The sequence below is a fragment of the Protomyctophum bolini genome (genome assembly GCF_963924005.1).
Source record: "Protomyctophum bolini genome assembly, chromosome: 8".
Lineage (NCBI taxonomy): Eukaryota > Metazoa > Chordata > Actinopteri > Myctophiformes > Myctophidae > Protomyctophum > Protomyctophum bolini.
The window spans coordinates 17603189-17622713 of record NC_137869.1 but is presented as its reverse complement, the minus strand read 5'-3'; the positions used below and the strand labels follow the sequence as shown (position 1 = coordinate 17622713).

Genomic DNA, 19525 nt, shown 5'->3' with positions numbered 1-19525 from the left:
GTCTGGATCTCTCTTACAAGATTCAACAAGATTGCCACTCCGGGCCTTACCTGATATGGCCTGCACTGCCACCCGGAGGAAGCCCTTCACCTCGCCTTTCTCGCTGACGATGGCAACTCGATGAACCAGAGGCACTGGGTACAGCAGGTTACTCAGGTAAACAAAGGCCCTTGATAGAGAGTGTGAAAGATAGAGAGCGAGAGAGAGATAGGAGAAGCATTAGAGACACCACAGGCGTGGGGACGGACAAGACTGACAGAAGGTCGGTGGACTGAACAAACGGAACACAGAGCCGCAAAGCAACCAAACAGAAGCTGGGACTGCTCTCGCGACGGCCATGGCTGCCCTTTACTATAGCTTGCTGTGCTTATGTATTGGGAGGAGGTATTATCATTAGGACAATGCAGTAGTGGTTAATGTGTTTTTGCTGATGAAAGCTTGGTGAGGCTAAGGAGGAGCTAGCTCCATCTGTGACATCCCTCTTTGCTGTAGCTCTGGGATTTGGTCACCTAGCATTGCCATCCAGAGTTGGGTCTGCTGGGCAAGTGTTATATTTGTATTTACATTATATTTTTTAGACAATTTTCCATCATAGTATAAAAAAATTGAAGTTAGTGAAATGTTTTGTAGTATGTCTGTTGTAACAACATGGTGGTAAAATGATATTCTCCTGTGAAACCACTGTATAAATTAGGGTTTTAACTGCCTGTGCAGAATTTAACACAGAAGCGTGATTGGGACCGGCTACTGATGTAACTGGCTTCCGTGTTTACATTTTCTGATTTTGGAAAATAGATCAAAATGTTATGTTTTGCCTGACAACCCAAATTCTGGATGTTTTGCCTGACAACCCCAATTTTGGATGGTAACGCTACAGTATGTGACAGCAGATGCTACAGCAAAGAGTGAGGTCACAGTTGGGGCTAAGGAAGAGCAATGTGCAAAGTTGCAGGTGGGGGCAGGAGGGCGGTGGCGTGGGGTCTACCTGGAACGAGAAGACAGGACATTAACTCAGTAATTTGCCTAAGAATAAAGGCCTAGAGGCCTAGAAGCATCACACTTCACACCTGTAGACATGTCTGTACTTGGGCTGTAATTGAAAATACTTCACCAAATGCTTATCCTAATCCTGGTAATAAGTTAAGAATTAGTAATGACTTGCTGTTGTAGCCAATGAATGTGGGCTAGTCTTTCTTAGAACTGTCACCTTTCTTCGTTTGTGAAAACCGTTATAAAATAGTTGTTCTTGCAGTCACATACCACATTTCTCAAGAGCCAATAGGGTTGGGGTAACATTTAAGGGTACAGGAGTGGTTAACAAAAAACAGCTTATGACAAGATTGGTGAGGTGCAAAGAAGGCATGCTCAGGACAAAAAGGTGAACATAAATGCTCTGGGCATCTTGACTCAAAGGAACCAATGCAAAAGAAACATAAATCATCATACGAAACATGGCTCAGCTTCAATCAACACTGCCAACAGCTGGACATACTGTGTGCTACACCAAACTAAAAAGAAAACAACGACAAAAAAACAAAGGATGACACCAGAAATCAAAGCCCATCTCCTGGGTTTAGTTTGTGCAAAGGACGGGTGCTAGTTCATCAGATGTATTCAAGTAAAATTTGACAAAAAAAAAAAGAAGATCAAAATTAAAAGAACTGTGCTCTGGCATGCCTAAAAGAGACAGCTGCGGTGGAAACCAGCTCTTTCATCTTGGTATTTTGAGTCTTCCTTCATCACCGCTTTTCACAGAAATCATTTTCAGACTCTTTCATACATACATCAGTCGATGGCCAAGGCATGGCGAGAACATTTAGCCATGGGTTTGCTGTGTTACGTAAAACCTGAATCTACTCCATGAGACATGTCAGTGCCTTGGCTAGCAAAGTGTCTCCTTTAAAAAATAATAAAGACACTATTCTGCATCTAGACATGCAGTATATATACACAAAAGTGAGACACACATCTCAAGCAGCCGTTGAGCATCAACATTGCTTGGAATTCTATCAAAGCAAGTGATATGAATTGACTCATTCCACCCACAGCATGATTGAGAGAAGTTGTGTGAAAGGCAAGGGGACCTTTCTTCAAGTACAAAAATACGCTAAGATAAAACATGGTCATAAAAGTCCTGAAATGTCTACCAGCTTCAACTCAGCACAGTCCAGAAACAATGTGGGAGATTGATCCATGAATTCACAAGTTGTTGACATGACATTCATTCCTCAACATTATGAGAACGTTTGACAGTAATGTGAGGAATGGTTATCTGGAGCAGCTAGTGGGAATGGATCATGGGCCTGCGTGACTTTAACCCATTTGGACCTGAGATCAGATTCTAAAACCGTCTTCTACATCTTGACAGTTTTCTGAAAAAGCTATGTTTCTATGTCAGTTGTTCTTCGATTTTTCAAAAATAGCAGACCTACAAGCTCGTAGCACGCCACTCGGTGGCGCGCTATGAGCTTGTCACTCTCGGTTTTCAATGTAATTATTTAATAAATACTGTATGATTACTGGTGAGTGCTGGAGTACTGTTTTTATTAATAACGTAGATGGTGTTTCTCACATCTCCATTGGATCTACCCAGCTAAAATAATGTCAAAAACGCCTCTGTACTGCAGTTAAGGCCACAGTTTGAGGGCCCCAACAAAACAGGGAAAATGCTAAAAGCCAAAAGGTAATCAGCCAAGCCAGCTGAGACATAACAGACGTGGCCGTGGCAGCAGTAATGAAATCAAAATCCAGCATTGGAGTAGCCTTAAACTGTGCCTGGCGTTCCAGGTCCTCCTGTGAGATCCATTATTATCTCCATGCATTACGGTGAGTCTGAAGACATTTCTGAACCTGCAATGCATCCTCTGGGTTTTCCCCCGTGTGTGAGACTGCATGTAAAGTCTAATACAGGAGGCAGACCTCAGCGTGAAAGAGCTAGTTTCCTCCACCAGCGCGCTCCTGAAACCTCACCAACCTTCCCACTACACTGAATATTGGCGAGCGGTCGTAAAAGGGGTCCAGCTGGCCTTCGCTGGAGCCACGGCAGAGCTCTCGCTCATCATCATCATCATCATCATCATCCTCTGCCCCGAGCTCCGAGCACGGGTCGTCCAAAAAGATATCATCGTCCAGGTCCTCCAACTCCTCCAACTCCTCCTCCTCCCCACGCCCCTCCCGACGCAAATCCACCAGCTCAGTAATTTCAGAGTTGGACAGGGTCGGGGACGGGGTAGGGTCACTCATGCGCTCGCTCATGCATGTGTTGAATATTGGGTTGCTGGTGCAGCCAGAGACATGATGGGAACTCGATTAGTACAGTTCCATAGAAGCATACACTTGAATCAAGAGGGGGTGGATGGGAGGGGGCAGAGGACCAGATTTACGGGGCCTCTGGATAATATCTTGCTTCCTTTGAACCAAAACTGTCAGGTTTTCTTTTAAAATAAACGTGCTTTTGCAGCATATGGCACAGGTTAAGTGGGGCACCAATTATATATATATTTATATTGTAAAACCACTTTCAACCTGACATCCCTATTCTGTGCATGTCGTTATTGTCAAAATGTTTCTATAATAGATGATCTATATTTATAAGCTCATATCAGTCACGAGTGACGTGACAGTGACGATATGTGTTTCATCTATCATTTCACTCATACAGAGATCTTTCTTTCTTTTAAAACCATTTTACAATAGGGGACTTCCAAATTTGTCTTATTTGGGGGTCCTTCCTTAGTATGGAAAAGTATTGGTCATACAGTGTTGAGTGGGAGACAAGCTGCAACCTGCCCAGCAACATGATGCCCTTCTGACAGGCTGCTTGCCCTTGCAGCTGGTAGGGTAGGGCAATCCCATGGTAAACATACATCCTTCCCAAGAGGTCAATTATATTTACTTACTGTACCATTACCAATGGAGCCATGTTATCTTTGAATGTATGTACAGTACATGTTGATCTGCACCCATTACACCCGTAGGAGGCTGAAGACGTGTTGTGGACACATTTCAGGTCCTTTTTAATGATATAAAACGCAATGGCTAAAATCTATTTTTTGACCCGGACATATTTCCACGCAGCCATTACTTTTCTCTGAATCTACGGCGCTGTCCGTAGTTTTGATCAGAACACCTAATTACTGACTTCTTCATGGATCTCGGTTAGAATATTAACGCTTCTAAAGAGAGATCAGACTTACGCTGGCAATGTAGTAATGGAAGATTTCATCTTCCGGTTTTCAGAGTAAAATCTCTCTCATCTGCATGGCCTTTATTCTGAAAGATTCTGGCGGCATCAGAAGTGTTAATGATGCAAGCTTAACACAATACAATTGTGTCACGAGTGTACAATCCACCCCGGCTTTCAGAAGACAAATCAAACAAATTTCTTAAAAAGAAAAAAAAGAAGTGGGGTCATTTAGCAACATCTCTGTATGAGTGAAATGATAGATGAAACTCACATTATATGCTTGACGGCTGATTATACTTAATACAATTGTTGTTGCTTGATAAATGATGCCGAGTGAGCCCTTCAATACAAATGGCAGTGCTTTTCAAATGTGCTGAAAATTGGTGAGGCAAGGGGATAGGTAGGAAGTGCAATGGAGAAAGTCCCAGCATGGGTTAAATATATGAGAATCAATTCAGGAGAACACACAGAACAGCTTCCTTCAAGACCACAATTCATGTTAAATTCATTATAATTCTTCAGCATTCCTTAACGCCACACTGGGTAATTTGGCTGTACAGCCGTTCCACAACAGCAACATCACCAATGGGTTGCATTCTAAAAAGTCTGCATATTTTTAGCATAGTCATAAATTACAGGACCACAGTGGAAATCAATCAATCAGCCTGGATTAGCATGAATGATGCTGGGAAGCTGTGTGGACCTGTTTAGATGTTTCCCAGGAAAAATACTAAAACGTATCCATTTTAACTCTGAGAAGGCTCAGAGTTCAATGAACACTGAGGCCCCATTTCCACCAGGGTTGAACCGGCCCCGTTCTTAGTCCACGAAGAGCCCCAAAATTGGAACGTTAATAACGAATTGAGTGGGGAAAACATACCTATATTAAATTGTTTATAGGATCAATTTAAATTAATTAAGTAAATGACTATATGATAACCCTTCCACAGGAGTAGCCTTTTCATATTTATCACACATTTTGTTATTTTCACCTACAGTATACGTGATAGGTGAATAGGTAAAAATGTAATTAATAGTTATCAACATGAAACTTCCCCAGTTGATTACTTACACAAAGACAATGATTTATTGTATTACTAGTTTTCTGAAATTGTACATTCTACTGTGGAAGGGTTATATATTAATTGACTTACCGGTATATATTGCCCCTATAAACAAGTTAGGTATAGGTATAGTTTTGCCCACTCAATTCATAGTTAACGTTCCAATTTTGGAGCTCTGGCTCACAGACTAAGAACCGGCCGGTTCAACCCTGGTGGAAAAGGGGCCTGAGAGGATTTGACTGTGTATCAAAGTGGGGTTCAGGGACTCTCAGGGTTGAGAACCACTGGTGTACAGTGCGGCCACTGGCCTCGGTCAGCATTTACCTGCCAACCAGACGGAACCAGGGGAAGCGGTCGTAGAAGGGGTCCCCTCCAGTCATCGCGCTGTCACCGTCCTCAGCGGCGGTGCCGGGAACCTCGGCCGCGCGGTCGTACATCTCTCTCATCAGGTCCAGACGCTGCCTGAGAGGAGCAGCACGCAAATGTCACCACGCGAGGGGAACATGCATGCAGGACACCGTGAATGTGTTTGTATGAAGAATCATCACACATGCACACACACGCACACGTCGCACACACACGCACACGTCGCACACACACACACACACACACACACACACACACACACACACACACACACACACACACACACACACACACACACACACACACACACACACACACACACACACACACACACACACAGTCTGTGTGTGTGTCTCTGCTGGGACTAATCTTGCAAAATGCTGGACTGATCAACGCCAAATGTCTTGTGCTCACTGCCAGTAGGCGAAGGAAGTAAATCCCTGAATATTCATCACATATCTCCATATATGGAAGTCAATATGACATTAGCAATGTCACAGTATAGTGCCAAATGATTGATGCTAGTTCCTCACAGAAGCCACACCCTTGACCCTGACTTTTGTTATATCATCAAGGAAGTGATTAATTGAGCAGGCTAATCTGTTTTGATGATTCATTGAGCAGGCTAATCTGTTTTGATGATTCATTGAGCAGGCTAATCTAATCTTTGCAAAACAAAACTTTCAACCTTTATACCAAAAATAAAAATCAAATCATGCTGATCGCAGGATACCATGGGAACTGCTTGGCTCCAGTGTGGATCTTGGACTTACAATGGTCTGACTCTACAATAAATAAAATATGTCTTTAAACACCTGGATCACAGTAGATGCTCAAAGTACCTCAATTTGTCTAACGTCCAGTAGTGGGTGGCTCCGTTCTTCTGGTCCTGCACCTCCACAGCCACTATGGTCCGTGGGAAGTGTCTCATCTCCCTGTCCTTGGCTGCCTCCGGGGGCAGCATGTCCTGGGGCAGCGGCGAGTACAGCGTATCAGTGAGCAGTACAAACTGGAACTGAACCTGCAGTGAGGCGACAGAGGACAAGGTGTGGGGTCAGAGAGCTAATGCCTGTGGAGCGAATGGGAGTTTAGAGCAGTGGTTCTGAACTCAGGCCTTAATGTGGACCTCTGGTACTACCACCGTCCTGCTATCCAACCAGGAAGTGAACAGCATTCACTGGATCCTGTTTTTGTCATCTTTCTAGTGCAGTGGTTCTAAAATATTTGAATTTCAAAGACCCAAATAACTGTCAGCATTACAGACCTTTAAGGGTCCATTAACAACTGCCTACTCTAAAGGAACCTTGAGGGTTCCTGGACCACCACTGTTCTAGCGGTCTAATCATAGACTAGTGTCTTGGTCACTAGTAGGAACTAGTAATACTAGTAGGCCAGTAACTTGCCTTCTTCTTGAGTTCCACACTGATGGCGTTGGCCTCCTTAAGGAAGATGGCATTGCCCCATAGCAGGTCCCGCAGAGACGTGAACTGATAGCACCTCCACTTCCTGAAGCCCCAAACAGCAAGCTCCATTTCCCTCTCCGTCCACGGAACTGTGGGTCAAAGAGGAACATACAAGATGACTATTCATCCACGTCTTTAGTGTAGATATATCCCTTTATCAAGGTCCTTTTTGTGAATACTCTACCTTCCTCTTCAGGCTCCAGCTCTTCCTCATTAGCCTCTGGGTTACAGCTTCTGTCCACCTGCTTCTGAAGAGCCTCCAGCTTGCTCTCATAATCCTATTGACGATCAATCATGCAATCACTAACGAGGACTGGCAAACAGGGCTGAAATGTGTAACTGTGATGCACCACTGACCAAACCAGGTGATGTACAGTAACTGGGACAGGATTACACCTGAGTAACCACCAGTAATCTCTTTTGTATTTAACTCCAGACGTGACTACAACATTAAGCAGCAGAACAAAGGTGATCTGGACACTGTGCTGTTTTGTGCACACACACAGATTCTGTCTAAAAGTGGACACTGCACCATCTTTAACAATGCAGAGAAACAACACTGTAACTTAAAGACGAGAACCGTATGTGAAAGTCTATACATATGTTTGTTTGTTTGTTTGTCTGTTCAGTTTTGTTTACCAGTCTTTGCTGCTCCAGTAGGTTGTGGGTCTCTTCTCTCTCTTTGCGATATGTGTCCTCCAGTTCCTGCAGCCTGAAGACATTTAGAATCACGGATGATGAGACATGGCAAGTTACATTATTTTTGGCTTGCATTCCAGTGCCCTGAGGCTTCTGCATGGATTCTTGTCTTCCATTTCAAACTGGTTTCCAATCCCAGTTCAGTGGATTATTTGTATGGTGTGACAGCTATTAAGCCTCGGGTACTCGAGTAGTGATGACTGTGCTGGTTTTGTCCTCTCTTCCCCACCGTCTGTAGTACTCTGTACCTCCATTATGTTGTTCTGTTCTACTTAATGACGAGTCTGTTTTATACTTGTCTGTTGACCGTGTCGGACGTTAAAAAAGACCTATTTACAGTATGTGTCGTTGGTTCACTGGACCAATGATGAAGATACTCATCTCTTGCTAAATAGAGAAAAGATAACCGGAGGTGGTCATCCTGTTAGTAGTGACCATGGAGATAACAGACTGAAAATGATCCCAATCATATAGTTATTTTTAGAGTTATCGTGTTATAGTTATTATCATCGTTCTTGGTGTGGAAAGTAGTTTATTCAGTTTTTCCGTTTTAGCAGATTGCCGGCATCCTTGCTGTGTCTCCACTCTCCACTGTAGATTAAAAACACTTCATCGCATGAAGGTTATTGCACGGCGGAAACAGCCAATCTACATTGCGACACAGTTTGTATAACAGCTTTTGACATGCCCAAAATAGGTACACCAGGCCCGCGGAAGTGTACCTCTGGTCCATCTCTTGTTTCATGTCAATGCCTTGTTTGTCCAGCAGCTCTCGCTGGGCGAAGGCCCAGTCCACAGGCTCCACAGGGGTCTCTGGACAGGGGGCTCTCTCCCTCTCGGCCCGGGCCTGCTCGGGATGGTTGAAGCGGAACACGTGGCTCTTCCCCAGGATGATGCGGTTCCCTGCAGGTTGAAGCCCAGAGATGGTCAGACATCAAAAGGAGATTAACCCATTTAGGCCTGACCTCAAAATGTAAAAAAGATCTTCTAAATCCTCCAGTTTTCTGAAATAAATATTTTCACGATTTTTCAAAAATAGCAGACCTACAAGCTCGTAGCGCGCCACTCGGTGGCGCACTATGAGCTTGTATATAGTTAGATAAAGCGTAACACAATGCTAACACCAAAAGGGGTTCAAATGGGTTAAATATACATAAATTACAGAAAATGATGCCACGCCTTGTGAGACAAAAAAAGGAATTTGAGCTTGTGAAAAGGAAAGAGGGCACTATCACTACACTACACTTGTTGACTTTACTGACTAGATCACAGAACAGCAGAAGTAATTTACCTGATTTGAGGACTGTGGGCTCTGTGACTCTCTTCCCATTGACGTAGGTCTCAGCGTCCTCGCAGGGCTCCAGGATGACTGCTTAGGGACACAGGTGGATGACATGAGGATGATGAGACCACACTTCCACACCAACCGACACTAACCTCCAATGTGCTGCAGATGTGATCAGTAGCTTACTCTCTCCCATGGGACCAGTACTACTGGTGAAGGTGCAGTGTTCGTCCTTTATGAAATGTCCACTGAGGACTATGTCCTGACGACTGGCGGCATCTACACGACCCACCCTGACAAAAGAAGAGGTGTCATTTCAGAAAGAAATAGGGGGTGGCAAAATTAAGTTACAAAATAAGTCCCCCTTGTAAAATAGCGAAACAAACTATTTTTGTTTCGGGTAGATCAACTATACTTGTTTGGGATGGCGAAAAGAGAACATGTTTGCCTAGAATGACATTCCCAAAATAGGGATGCCACATTGAAAGTCGTTAATACATTTATGGTTGCCTATAATAAACGCTAAATTATAACACATGTAAATGGCAAGGCATCGATTGTGATGAAATCATATTAATCTGCAAAAACAATTCAGAATTGAGGACAATATACATGACATAACTGAATTTCAAGTTAAATGTGAACACTAGGGGGTGGCAATTGCCCCAAATGACACCCCTGTGAAGTGTGAATACCATGTTATAGCACACATTGACATGTGCCTGCTACAATAAATACTGCTAAGTTTTGTTATTTAGAGTAGCCAATTGTTATTACCCCAGTGAGGAGCCTCCGTCCTACTACTCCCATTCAACGCCTGCTGACAACAGGTACCACCCTAGCCCGTATTTGGGCCAGTGCAGGGACAAACATCACCATCCCTGCCTGGCTTCCCTGCCTAAAAGACGGGTGTTCATAGACACTCTGCAAGACACATGTACCGTAGTAGATTTGAACCCTATAGCCTACCCTTTTACCCTTGAGCCACACGAGAACCCAAATACTCCAATACTACTACTATAAGTACATTACTATGAGATAATATACTGTAGTAATTGAATAATCCCATCGGCAAAACTAATTTTTTTCCCCCCTTTGAATTTGCTGCAGAGTGAATCTGTTTTGAGAGATTAGTGCTGCGGTAACAATATTCCAGCAGGGGGCGCCTGCGCAGGTTTTCAGGTTTTGAGGTCTTACCTGGTCATCCCATCTTTGATATAGTACAACAGGCACTCTGACATCAGAGGATCTTCATTGAGGTTCACCAGATGAGGAGTCTAATACAGAAGGTATGATTTAGTGTAAGTACCACATTAGCCATTCAAATGCATTGACTTTTGTTGTTATACAGTATTTTCAATACACACTGCAAAATCCTAAATGTGAATTTAACTCTCAGGGTGTAAAGGCCGTCTATGAGAAGGTCTGTGTGTGTCTGTGTGTCCGGACCCTATATATTAGCAAACTCCTGGACCGATCAGCGCCAAATTTTGTCCACTATGCTCGTAGCAACAACAACAAAAATCCACATAGGAGGGGCGCTAGCCCCTCCTATATACAGCTTTTCGTCTGTAACTCGTGTCACATTTTCTATTGATAAGGAAAGAGAATTTACGTTATGTGTCGGCTTTTTGGGCTAACATGGACATTAAATGCCAAATGACAATGATATGTGATTCTCGTTAATATTATTTGCGTCGGTATAACATGACCGAGAAGTGGTATAGTGTGGGGCATTGTGTAATGCCTTATCTCAGTGACGTGAAAGAACTAGGGCATGTTGACAATGTCCCTCACTTCACACGGGTGTGATTTTTTAATTAACACTCAGGTTTTTGCTGTGTGGATACAATGGACAAAAACACATTTTCACAGCAACCCCTCACAGCTGAGAACAAGAAAAACAGATCAACAGGATCATTAGCAATAGGTACTTAAAACCATGCAGACAGCATCGCCTCCCCACCGCTCATCACCATGAGCTAATGACTGTAACATCGTCTCCATCAAATAACATGTGCCTCTTGGCAAACATCCATTCATCGCTACAATAGGGGCACCAACGCTATCTCTTTACCACATCGTGTTTACAGTGAATAATGAAGTGTATTTAACACAGCACTCAGTGAAAAGGAGAAACCCTTGACTGGACAGCCCTGGTTCACGTGCATGGCAACGTTCAGAGGCGACACTACAGTATGGTCTGTGTCTAAGCAGGGAGACAATTATCGTAACCACATTAACCCTGGCATTCCTGTTCTTATCGAAATCGTTCAAAAAAAATTCTAGATGTGTCTAAATTTGTCAAATCGTGATGCTGCAAGTTTTTTGCTTATGGATCAGCTATTTTCAATAGCTGATGTCTAAAATAGGGGTTTAAGTGGTTAAATGTTATGTGTTTGTCTCTGCCTGCCTGCCTGCCTGCCTGCCTGCCTGCCTGCCTGCCTGCCTGTCTGTCTGTCTGTCTGTCTGTCTGTCTGTCTGTCTGTCTGTCTGTCTGTCTTTCTGTCTGTCTGTCTGTCTGTCTGTCTGTGTCTGTCTATTGTCAGGGATGTTCTGCATTCAACAACAGAAAAAGAAGTACACAGTCAAATAGTCAGTGTTGGTTTTCCTCTGCAAGTGCAGAGATGGACGCATAAACAAACGCTGAGGAATACACTGTGTGAGTGTATTCAGGAGGAAATAGGTTTGACACACTCCACAACTACAAACCTCATTGGGGGAGAACAGCCCCACCGTGTCAATAAACACGGCCTCAGGCTTTCTGGGGTTGTCCGAAGGCTTCGGAACAAACGGACAGTCAAATATTCAGTAAGTTAAAGTATGGCTTCATTTTGCGTTTACAGTATCCTCTCATATTCAACACGAATTTCACTCATGTTGCTTGAGTACAGTAACACTCCAGGGTCTACAATCGTACCTTCTTTGGGGAGAAGACTCCGACTGTTCCACCATCCTCTCGCATCGCCACGCCCATCTCTGCCAGCAAGGCCTCTCTGTACATCACAACACAACCAGGCTCACTCATAGTAGTATATTCTATTCTACTAAGCCGGGGAGATCAAACTCACTTCCTGGCTAATGCTAATACTTTATGCTTCGTCATCCGATGGCGTTGCAGATAAAAAAATAACAGATCTATAAGCTCACATTGCATCACATCCGCAATGTGTTGTGAGCTTATAGATCAGCTATTTTCTGCCTGCAATGCTGTTAAAAGTATAAATCCGACTTTAGAAAAACGTCAGTCCTGTACTCACCTTTCCATTCTAATGGCCTCTGTGCGGCGAAGCTTCTCTTCCCATGTTTCATTGAGTTCAGCGATGATTTTTTCAGTTTCCTGATGTTTTAAAGGGAAACATTCCAATAAAAACTGAGATGTCGTAAGGCAAGAGGCTACAGATTATATTGTACAATATGAACAAATCCATGTATGCATTTAATGGGATATTCAAAGTTAAACCCAACTCTTCTGAAAGACCACGGTCGTGGTGGCACTGGTGGCTAACCTGATACTTGAATGTGATTGGACAATCACATCACAGCTTTAGCATGATATCATACAAATGACATGCCACAGTATCATAGGTGAAGGATGTTAAAAGAGTTTTTCACCTTCAGCCTCTCGATGGCCTCCTCGCTGCCGGGGCTGAACATGATGCGGTCATGGAGGCTGGCGATGGACCCGGCGCGGCTGGTCAGAGCCGACAGGGACGGAGACGGACTCATCCCCGTCATGGCATTGGTCACTGTGGAGAGATCATCCCTTTGATTGACAGGTGGTGGGCGTTTATTGTTATTGGAATCGGACAGGTCTGTCAGGAAGTCAAGGGGTACGTCGGGGTGAGCTAAGGGGCGCAATTGGGCTGTGTACGGGAAAGCGGGCGAGGAGGGAGGCAAGAGGAACCACAGGAGGAAGCGGAAAGATAAGGAGGAAAGGGAGAAGGGGTGGAGACGGAAAAGAGGAAGAAAGAAGAGAAGCTTGAAACAAATAATATGATATAGACGTTACACTGCGACAGTATTGTGACACAGAGCAAGACCAGAGGAATAGAAGCCACACAGCATTGCCGATGCACAGCCACAGGAGCAGCTTCAAAGATGCAAACATCCAACTAAAGCGGGACTGAGGAAAGGAGTGTTCAGTTAACCAATTATACCTGTGTAGGCGTGGTGACAACAGCCAAACAAAGCTCACAACGTATTGTGAGCTCGTAGATCTGCTATTTTTGAAAGATTTCTTAACATTGACCTTTGGACATTTGGACATGCTCAAAGGATTTTGCTAATTTATGCTCAAAATAGGGACGCCAGCCAGGTTGAAAGTGGTTAACTCTGACAGAGTCAAACCAACACTTCTGTTTTGTTTTTTAGGGTGCATGTTGTCAAAAATCGAGCAAAGGGTTTCCTGCGGAACCAACTGCAGGACCATGCAACCTCTGCAAGGACCATTCAATAACACGGCAAGTTTACGACGCATATCTGTCACTCCGGACAGAAGCTCTACAAGTGGATTAAAGCAGTGGCTCTCAAAGTGGGGTCCAGGGACCCCGCTGAAACATACAAAATAGACAATCTTGAAACATTTTAACAACACTAGTATCAGTATGGGGTACCTGGCATAACATCTTTTCAGATGGGGCTCGCCTCTAATACCTATTAATTGCAGGGTCCTTGACATGAAACCCATTGAGAACCACTTTATTAAAACTCTGCTGCCAACTTGCCATTGTCAATGGAGTGTTGTGAGCTTGTAGATCAACTATTTAATTTCCTTTTTAAACTGTTCGCTTAGAATGGCATGCCCATAGGGATCGATTACCACTTGAATATTTTAACAAATAACCTATTATTATTCATAATCGATTAAATCAGTTAGCCTACTTTGATGAATTTTTGCTCCCCTAAAATGAATCGCCGAACTTCAAAACACTTCATGTTTTCCCTTTCTGTGTGTGCACTAGCTCGACCACAAGGGTAGACGGATCCTTGCAGCTGAGCATTTCCGGCTCAGACCACTAAAAACACTGCACATGGCGGTCAGATTACATCTAAAAGCCTCGCTCAATTCATTTACTGCTCCACGGGCAACCGTGAAATTACCAGGAAATCCATTTTTGTGGCAGAGTAGAAGGCTCACAGCAGGAGGGAAACTGCGAGACAAAGACCTTTAAAATGCGTTGAAAAATGATACGATTATGATCACGGGTATATCACTGATTCTTCTTCAAATATATTCAGTTGAGCAAGCTATGCTTAAAGCAGCTGATTCTGTATCCCACCAACACATTGTTCTCCTCTCTTCACAGAGTCTTATGTTTCATTCTCCTAGACACTGGTTTTCGATGTTCCAGGGACCAACAGGGGGGTCCAAATGGACCCTTTACAGGCCTTTAACACGGAGCAATTGGGGTCCCAGAATAGGTTAGTGATTCTCCCCACAGTTTGATCCATGCATTAGGCTACATAAGGCCCTTTTGAAACGGTTTTATGTATTTATTTTTGGTCTGGCATCGCAATCTACACTGTAAAATCCTCAGTGTTTATTTAACTACGGGTCCATTTGGTTCCATTTGTACACACTCTCAGAGTTTTGGGTGAACCAGGGCTGTCCAGTCAAGGGTTTCTCCTTTTCACTGAGTGCTGTGTTAGACCCTTTTGGGTCCCTGGACCCTACGTTGAGAAGCAACGCCTCAAAGACACGGCATGCTGGCGCTGCCATGCAGCTGCCATGGCAACAGACAGCAGTAAAGAGGGACAGTGTATCACAGTCTGGACAATCTCTGCTGTCTGCCAAAAGGCAGCATCTAATTAAAGTCCATTAATGATGTCCTATATTATGGAGAAAAAATAAACATTGGTGAGATAAGCTCACTGGAGATGACCTCACAATGTACCGATGGTGCTGGGTATTGAAGGCCATAGCATTGTTACATGTATGTTGTTTCCCAACGGATCACCAGCTAAATTTATCTAATATAGCATAATAATTAGTTTTACCACTTTAACTTCATTTTATACTTCAGCTATACTTGAAAATAGCCAACCTACAAGCTCACTACAGATCGTCTATTTTTGAACAATTTAGAAAAATCGTGTGAAGAATTTGTAAAAGATCTTATGGCGGTCCCTGGCATGACAGCGTTTGAGTAGCACTGGTTTATTTATAGAGCCCAACCCATGCCATAGTTTTGGGTGTGATGCTGATTTGGGAGAGTCCTAAATTAGCCTACAGATTACCAGTGTTTTTCCCACATATTTTGTAAAAGAGCCATTTAATTAACCACTTAAGCGGTTGGGAGCTTGTATAAATCCGCTAGATGAAAATCTAGTTGAGCTGAATCAGAGCACATCACATGAAGCTTGGCCAATCATGTTTGTGACCCACCATCCATCCACCCACCGCCCACCCATACGCCAATTCTAATAATAGACGTCATGCCCAAAATAGGTAGATCTGCATAATTGTAGAATGTTTTATAATCGTGAAAGTGTTAGATTTCTTTTGCACAAATCTTCTCTCCTGGGGGGTCTCTCTGGCCAAAACAAAAATACATCCTTTTGGGGGTCCTTGGCACGGAAAGGTTTGAGAGAACCACTGATTTAGAAGGTATTTGTAGAATCGGCCTCAGGTCTTAAAGGATGACTGCACCCATTTACAACGTACCGGTATCTTCACATAATTGGTCCTCACTAATGCTCATGATAAAATGGTACCATTATTGTCTACTCAGTTTGTGTCTCAGAGGAGGGCTGTGGACAGTTCGGTAATCCAAGCTATTCCTGGAAAATTAGCATGCTATAATGGAAGCCATTGTTCTCGCATTAATACAAAAATGAATAACAAATGTGAAAACGTCCAAATGTGTCAAATGTAAAAACGTCATCTAACGATGACGTCACTGGTAGGAGGGTTTTTGAACCTGGACTTGCTTGATTGCCAGTAGCCAATAGGAGACAGTGCAGAGTGGTATGATGGTATCAGAGAGAGGAACGCTCTGCCTCTGCCAGAGGAAGGGCTCAGCATTCCCTGTCAATCTGAGCCAGCAACAGTACAAAGCCCTTCTCGCACACTCATCAAGGAAGCAAGGACGCATTAACTAAATTATAATATATATCTCAGCTGATCAGAACAAATTGCATTTCTTGCGTGTGTGCACTTCATTAGCATTGCCTAAGCTCATTCACTGATGCCAAAAAGCTACAAAGCCAAATGCACACAGAATCACTCTACAGCACCACTGAATTGGCACCGATAGCCAAGAACTCACAAGATCACTAAGAGGACAATGACTGAGGCTGGGCGATTTAATCGATCGAAACCGATATTTAGAAACAATACCCAACTTAATATTGTTCATGTAGGTTTATCAAATAATAATAAATAAATAAATAAAATATCAATTAATAGACAGACAATTCTAACATATTTTTTTTAAATAATCAACTAAATTCATTAGTTTGATTACCCACTTAACCCTGTATTATACGTTGTTGTGTACAAAAATTGCAAAAATAAATAAATAATCATGGAAGTGAAGTCATATCGCCCAGCGCTAACAACGGCCATATTAGCATCAAGCCGAAAATGGGCCCCGGTTGTTTTCCACTTTGCATTAACATTAGCAACTCCAGGTGGGATAGAAATCAATGTTGACTATAATCATTCACCCCGTCTCTTTGACTGATCATTCCTCATGATTACATGGTGCTGCAGAGAACAAAGTGAAAGCTGCTATTGTACTGGAGCCGTCAAGAGAGGGCCGGCAAGCCAGCATGATGGTAGTGCAAAGCCACAGAGCCATAGAAACACACATTTCAAACCCTCTATCTCAGTGCCCGACCCCCGATATGCTGAGAGAGAGGAAGGAAAGAGAGACAACGATGGAAAAAGATATAGACAGAGAGAGACAGGAAAAACAGACAAGGCAACACTATAAGATGGAGTTATGTACAAAACAATCCCCGTGTTATTTTAACCATTTAAAGGCCCATACTGGGCCCATACCCATGAATAGCAAAAATGGCCAATCTACAAGGTACATTTTTGAAAATGTTTGAAATAGTTGCAGCCCTAACCAAATTGAAACGCTCAGAGTTACAAACAGGATATTACTGCGAGCCAATTATTGTTGAAGTATAATGGGAGATCAAAAGCAAATTTATTATTCATCACACAAAATAAATGCCACTTTTTCCGCTGGAAATACGTCCCAGGAAGTACAAGTCAGTCTTTAGGGCATTGCTCAGTGAATTAGCTGATGAGCACACTCGACTGCAACACAGCCTGGTGACTTTTCTCTTGCCAATGAATGAATCACAAGGTTCAGGCAGGCTAATGGGGGCGAAAAAATACCACATTCTTGCGATAGTGTTGCACACACGTGACGTGCATGAAAACAGAGAGAATAAAACAAAGTAGTGTGCCTGTGAGATGTGCTGTGTGGACAGGAGGAGGTGGGGGGGAGAGGGGGGTTGGTTGGTTTGTGTGTGCATTACTGTGGAGAAAGTGGTCCCTGGGCAGAGCCAATAAAGCAAGTGGCCCTCAGCTGCAGTGTAGAGGACCCTGAGTATTGACACGTATCGCCAGGGGAACTGAGTTAGAGCTCGTCGCTGTCGGGCAGAAAACTTTATGTCCAAATTCCAAAACCAGCTACTTTTCAGGAAATGGGAAAAAGAACCTGGATTCCAAATAGAAACACACAGACTTTTGCGTGACACTCACTGTCAAATTTGTGAAAATAAATGATATGAAATGTCATATATGCAAGGTTTCCGCCCAACAGTGACAATCTGGGCCACCAGCAGACTGCACTCAGCAGTCGAGAACGACCCTGAGTACTGCCGGTTATTACCAGGGGACTAACTTAGATCTGGGACAGTAGATGAAAGGAAAGGGAAGGGGAGTATTGTATCGTCCTCAGGGAGGGGACATTACTTTTCTGCATGCACCCAGCAGATGGCTTTTAATGACCGCTCTTTGGAGAGCTGTTCTCTTAGGAGTGTATTGCTCAGAGACACTTGAACACGACCCATGCCATGGGTCGAATCGGCGACCTTCTGATCACCAGATGTCCTCTCTACCCTCCCAGCTACAGTCGCCACATGAGTTCATTAAACTGGAAAACTGGCTAGCAGGACCAGAGTAGAGAAGCACTGCATTAAAACAAACTTTAACATAGCCTTGGACCACCAAGACTGTCAGAGATTTCTTTTATCGATTCTGACATTTATGTATCTGTCTTGGCCACTTCCCCAAATAGTGTTTGGAATTCTGTGCTCCGTGGCCGTGCTTCTCCATAAAAATAAATCTCTGCCAGTCTTGGTACAAGGCTAAATAATAATAATAATAATAAATAAATCTCTGCCAGTACAAGGCTGCCAGTACAAGGCTAAACTTGATATAACGCAGAGACACTCAGACGAAACTCCCTTACTATCAATGATGTCACCCAGTCCCTGGGCATAGAGCAGCTCCTTCAGACGAGACACCTCGTCCTTGAGGTTGCGCACCAGGCGGTGGTTGGGGTCCTCGTTGATGACGGCGTTGCAGCGGATCTGCTTGGCGCGGTCGGCGTACCTGCAAACAACACGGAAGCAGGGCTGGAACTATCCATTATTTCCTTAGTGATAAATTCGGTCGATTGCTTTTCCGATTAATCGAATATTCGAGAAGCGAGTTTTTAATTAATTTAGTAAGACCTATATTTACTGTATGTATCAACAAATCGAGGAACCACTTAAGTGTTATTTCATACACCCCAAGTGTAAAGTAAGCGGTCCGTTGTTGTAAATACTGCTAATTAAAGATCTAAATGGCAGGCTGCTGTCCTCCCCCACTCTTAAATTCTTTGGCTTATTTTTTTACATGCCCAAAATAGGGATTGATTATGAATTAATTATTTTATTAAATAAATTATTTCCAGCATCTGTTGCACTTCTACACGGGAGAATTTCCACTCCAATGTGAGTGCTGAGAGAGCCAAGCGCTTGCAAAAAACTAAACTTCATAGCCTCCTCTATACAGCATAGCGTCCAATCTGTCCCTTGTCACTGCAGCAGACCTTTGAAGGGCATTCAAAGAGTGAAGCGTATTCCTCTCAGTGTCTTCAATGCCCTTCAACGTCCACTGTCCCCCCCCCCCACCCCCGTGGGAGGACGTGTGTGACTGTACCTGTACTCTGTGTTGTACGTACCTGAGTGTGCTTAGAGTCTCATCATAGTTGATGTCCGCGGGACTGAGGGCAGCCACCATGGCCGTGCGTGAATTACCCCCTGTAGGGGTAGAGAGGAGAGGAGAGGTTATTTGGAACATGCTGATCGACACATACTTTGTTGTACTGACAAATACAGTACACAAATACTACTCATACCCAGATTTTCTCTCAGCAGCCAGGTCAGCACAGAGTCTCTGTATGGGATGTGGCTCTCCACTTTTTTCTTCTTCTTATTCTGTTAACGA

At 43.6% G+C, this 19525-nt stretch overlaps 1 protein-coding gene across 1 annotated transcript in view; it reads right to left on the bottom strand.

Annotated features, from left to right (window-relative positions):
* kif1aa (kinesin family member 1Aa) overlaps nt 1–19525 on the bottom strand; it is a 56973-nt gene that overhangs the window by 18181 nt on the left and 19267 nt on the right. Inside the window, exons 11-26 of the mRNA XM_080769876.1 lie at nt 19437–19515; nt 19260–19338; nt 18501–18643; nt 12679–12812; nt 12324–12403; nt 11984–12059; nt 10261–10340; nt 9250–9356; nt 9070–9147; nt 8501–8681; nt 7719–7791; nt 7264–7357; nt 7020–7168; nt 6459–6637; nt 5575–5712; nt 51–169 (exon numbers count right to left, since the gene is read on the bottom strand). Of these exons, the coding sequence (XP_080626002.1) occupies nt 51–169; nt 5575–5712; nt 6459–6637; nt 7020–7168; nt 7264–7357; nt 7719–7791; nt 8501–8681; nt 9070–9147; nt 9250–9356; nt 10261–10340; nt 11984–12059; nt 12324–12403; nt 12679–12812; nt 18501–18643; nt 19260–19338; nt 19437–19515 (1789 nt within the window). The remainder of the gene's footprint in view (nt 1–50; nt 170–5574; nt 5713–6458; nt 6638–7019; nt 7169–7263; nt 7358–7718; nt 7792–8500; nt 8682–9069; nt 9148–9249; nt 9357–10260; nt 10341–11983; nt 12060–12323; nt 12404–12678; nt 12813–18500; nt 18644–19259; nt 19339–19436; nt 19516–19525) is intronic.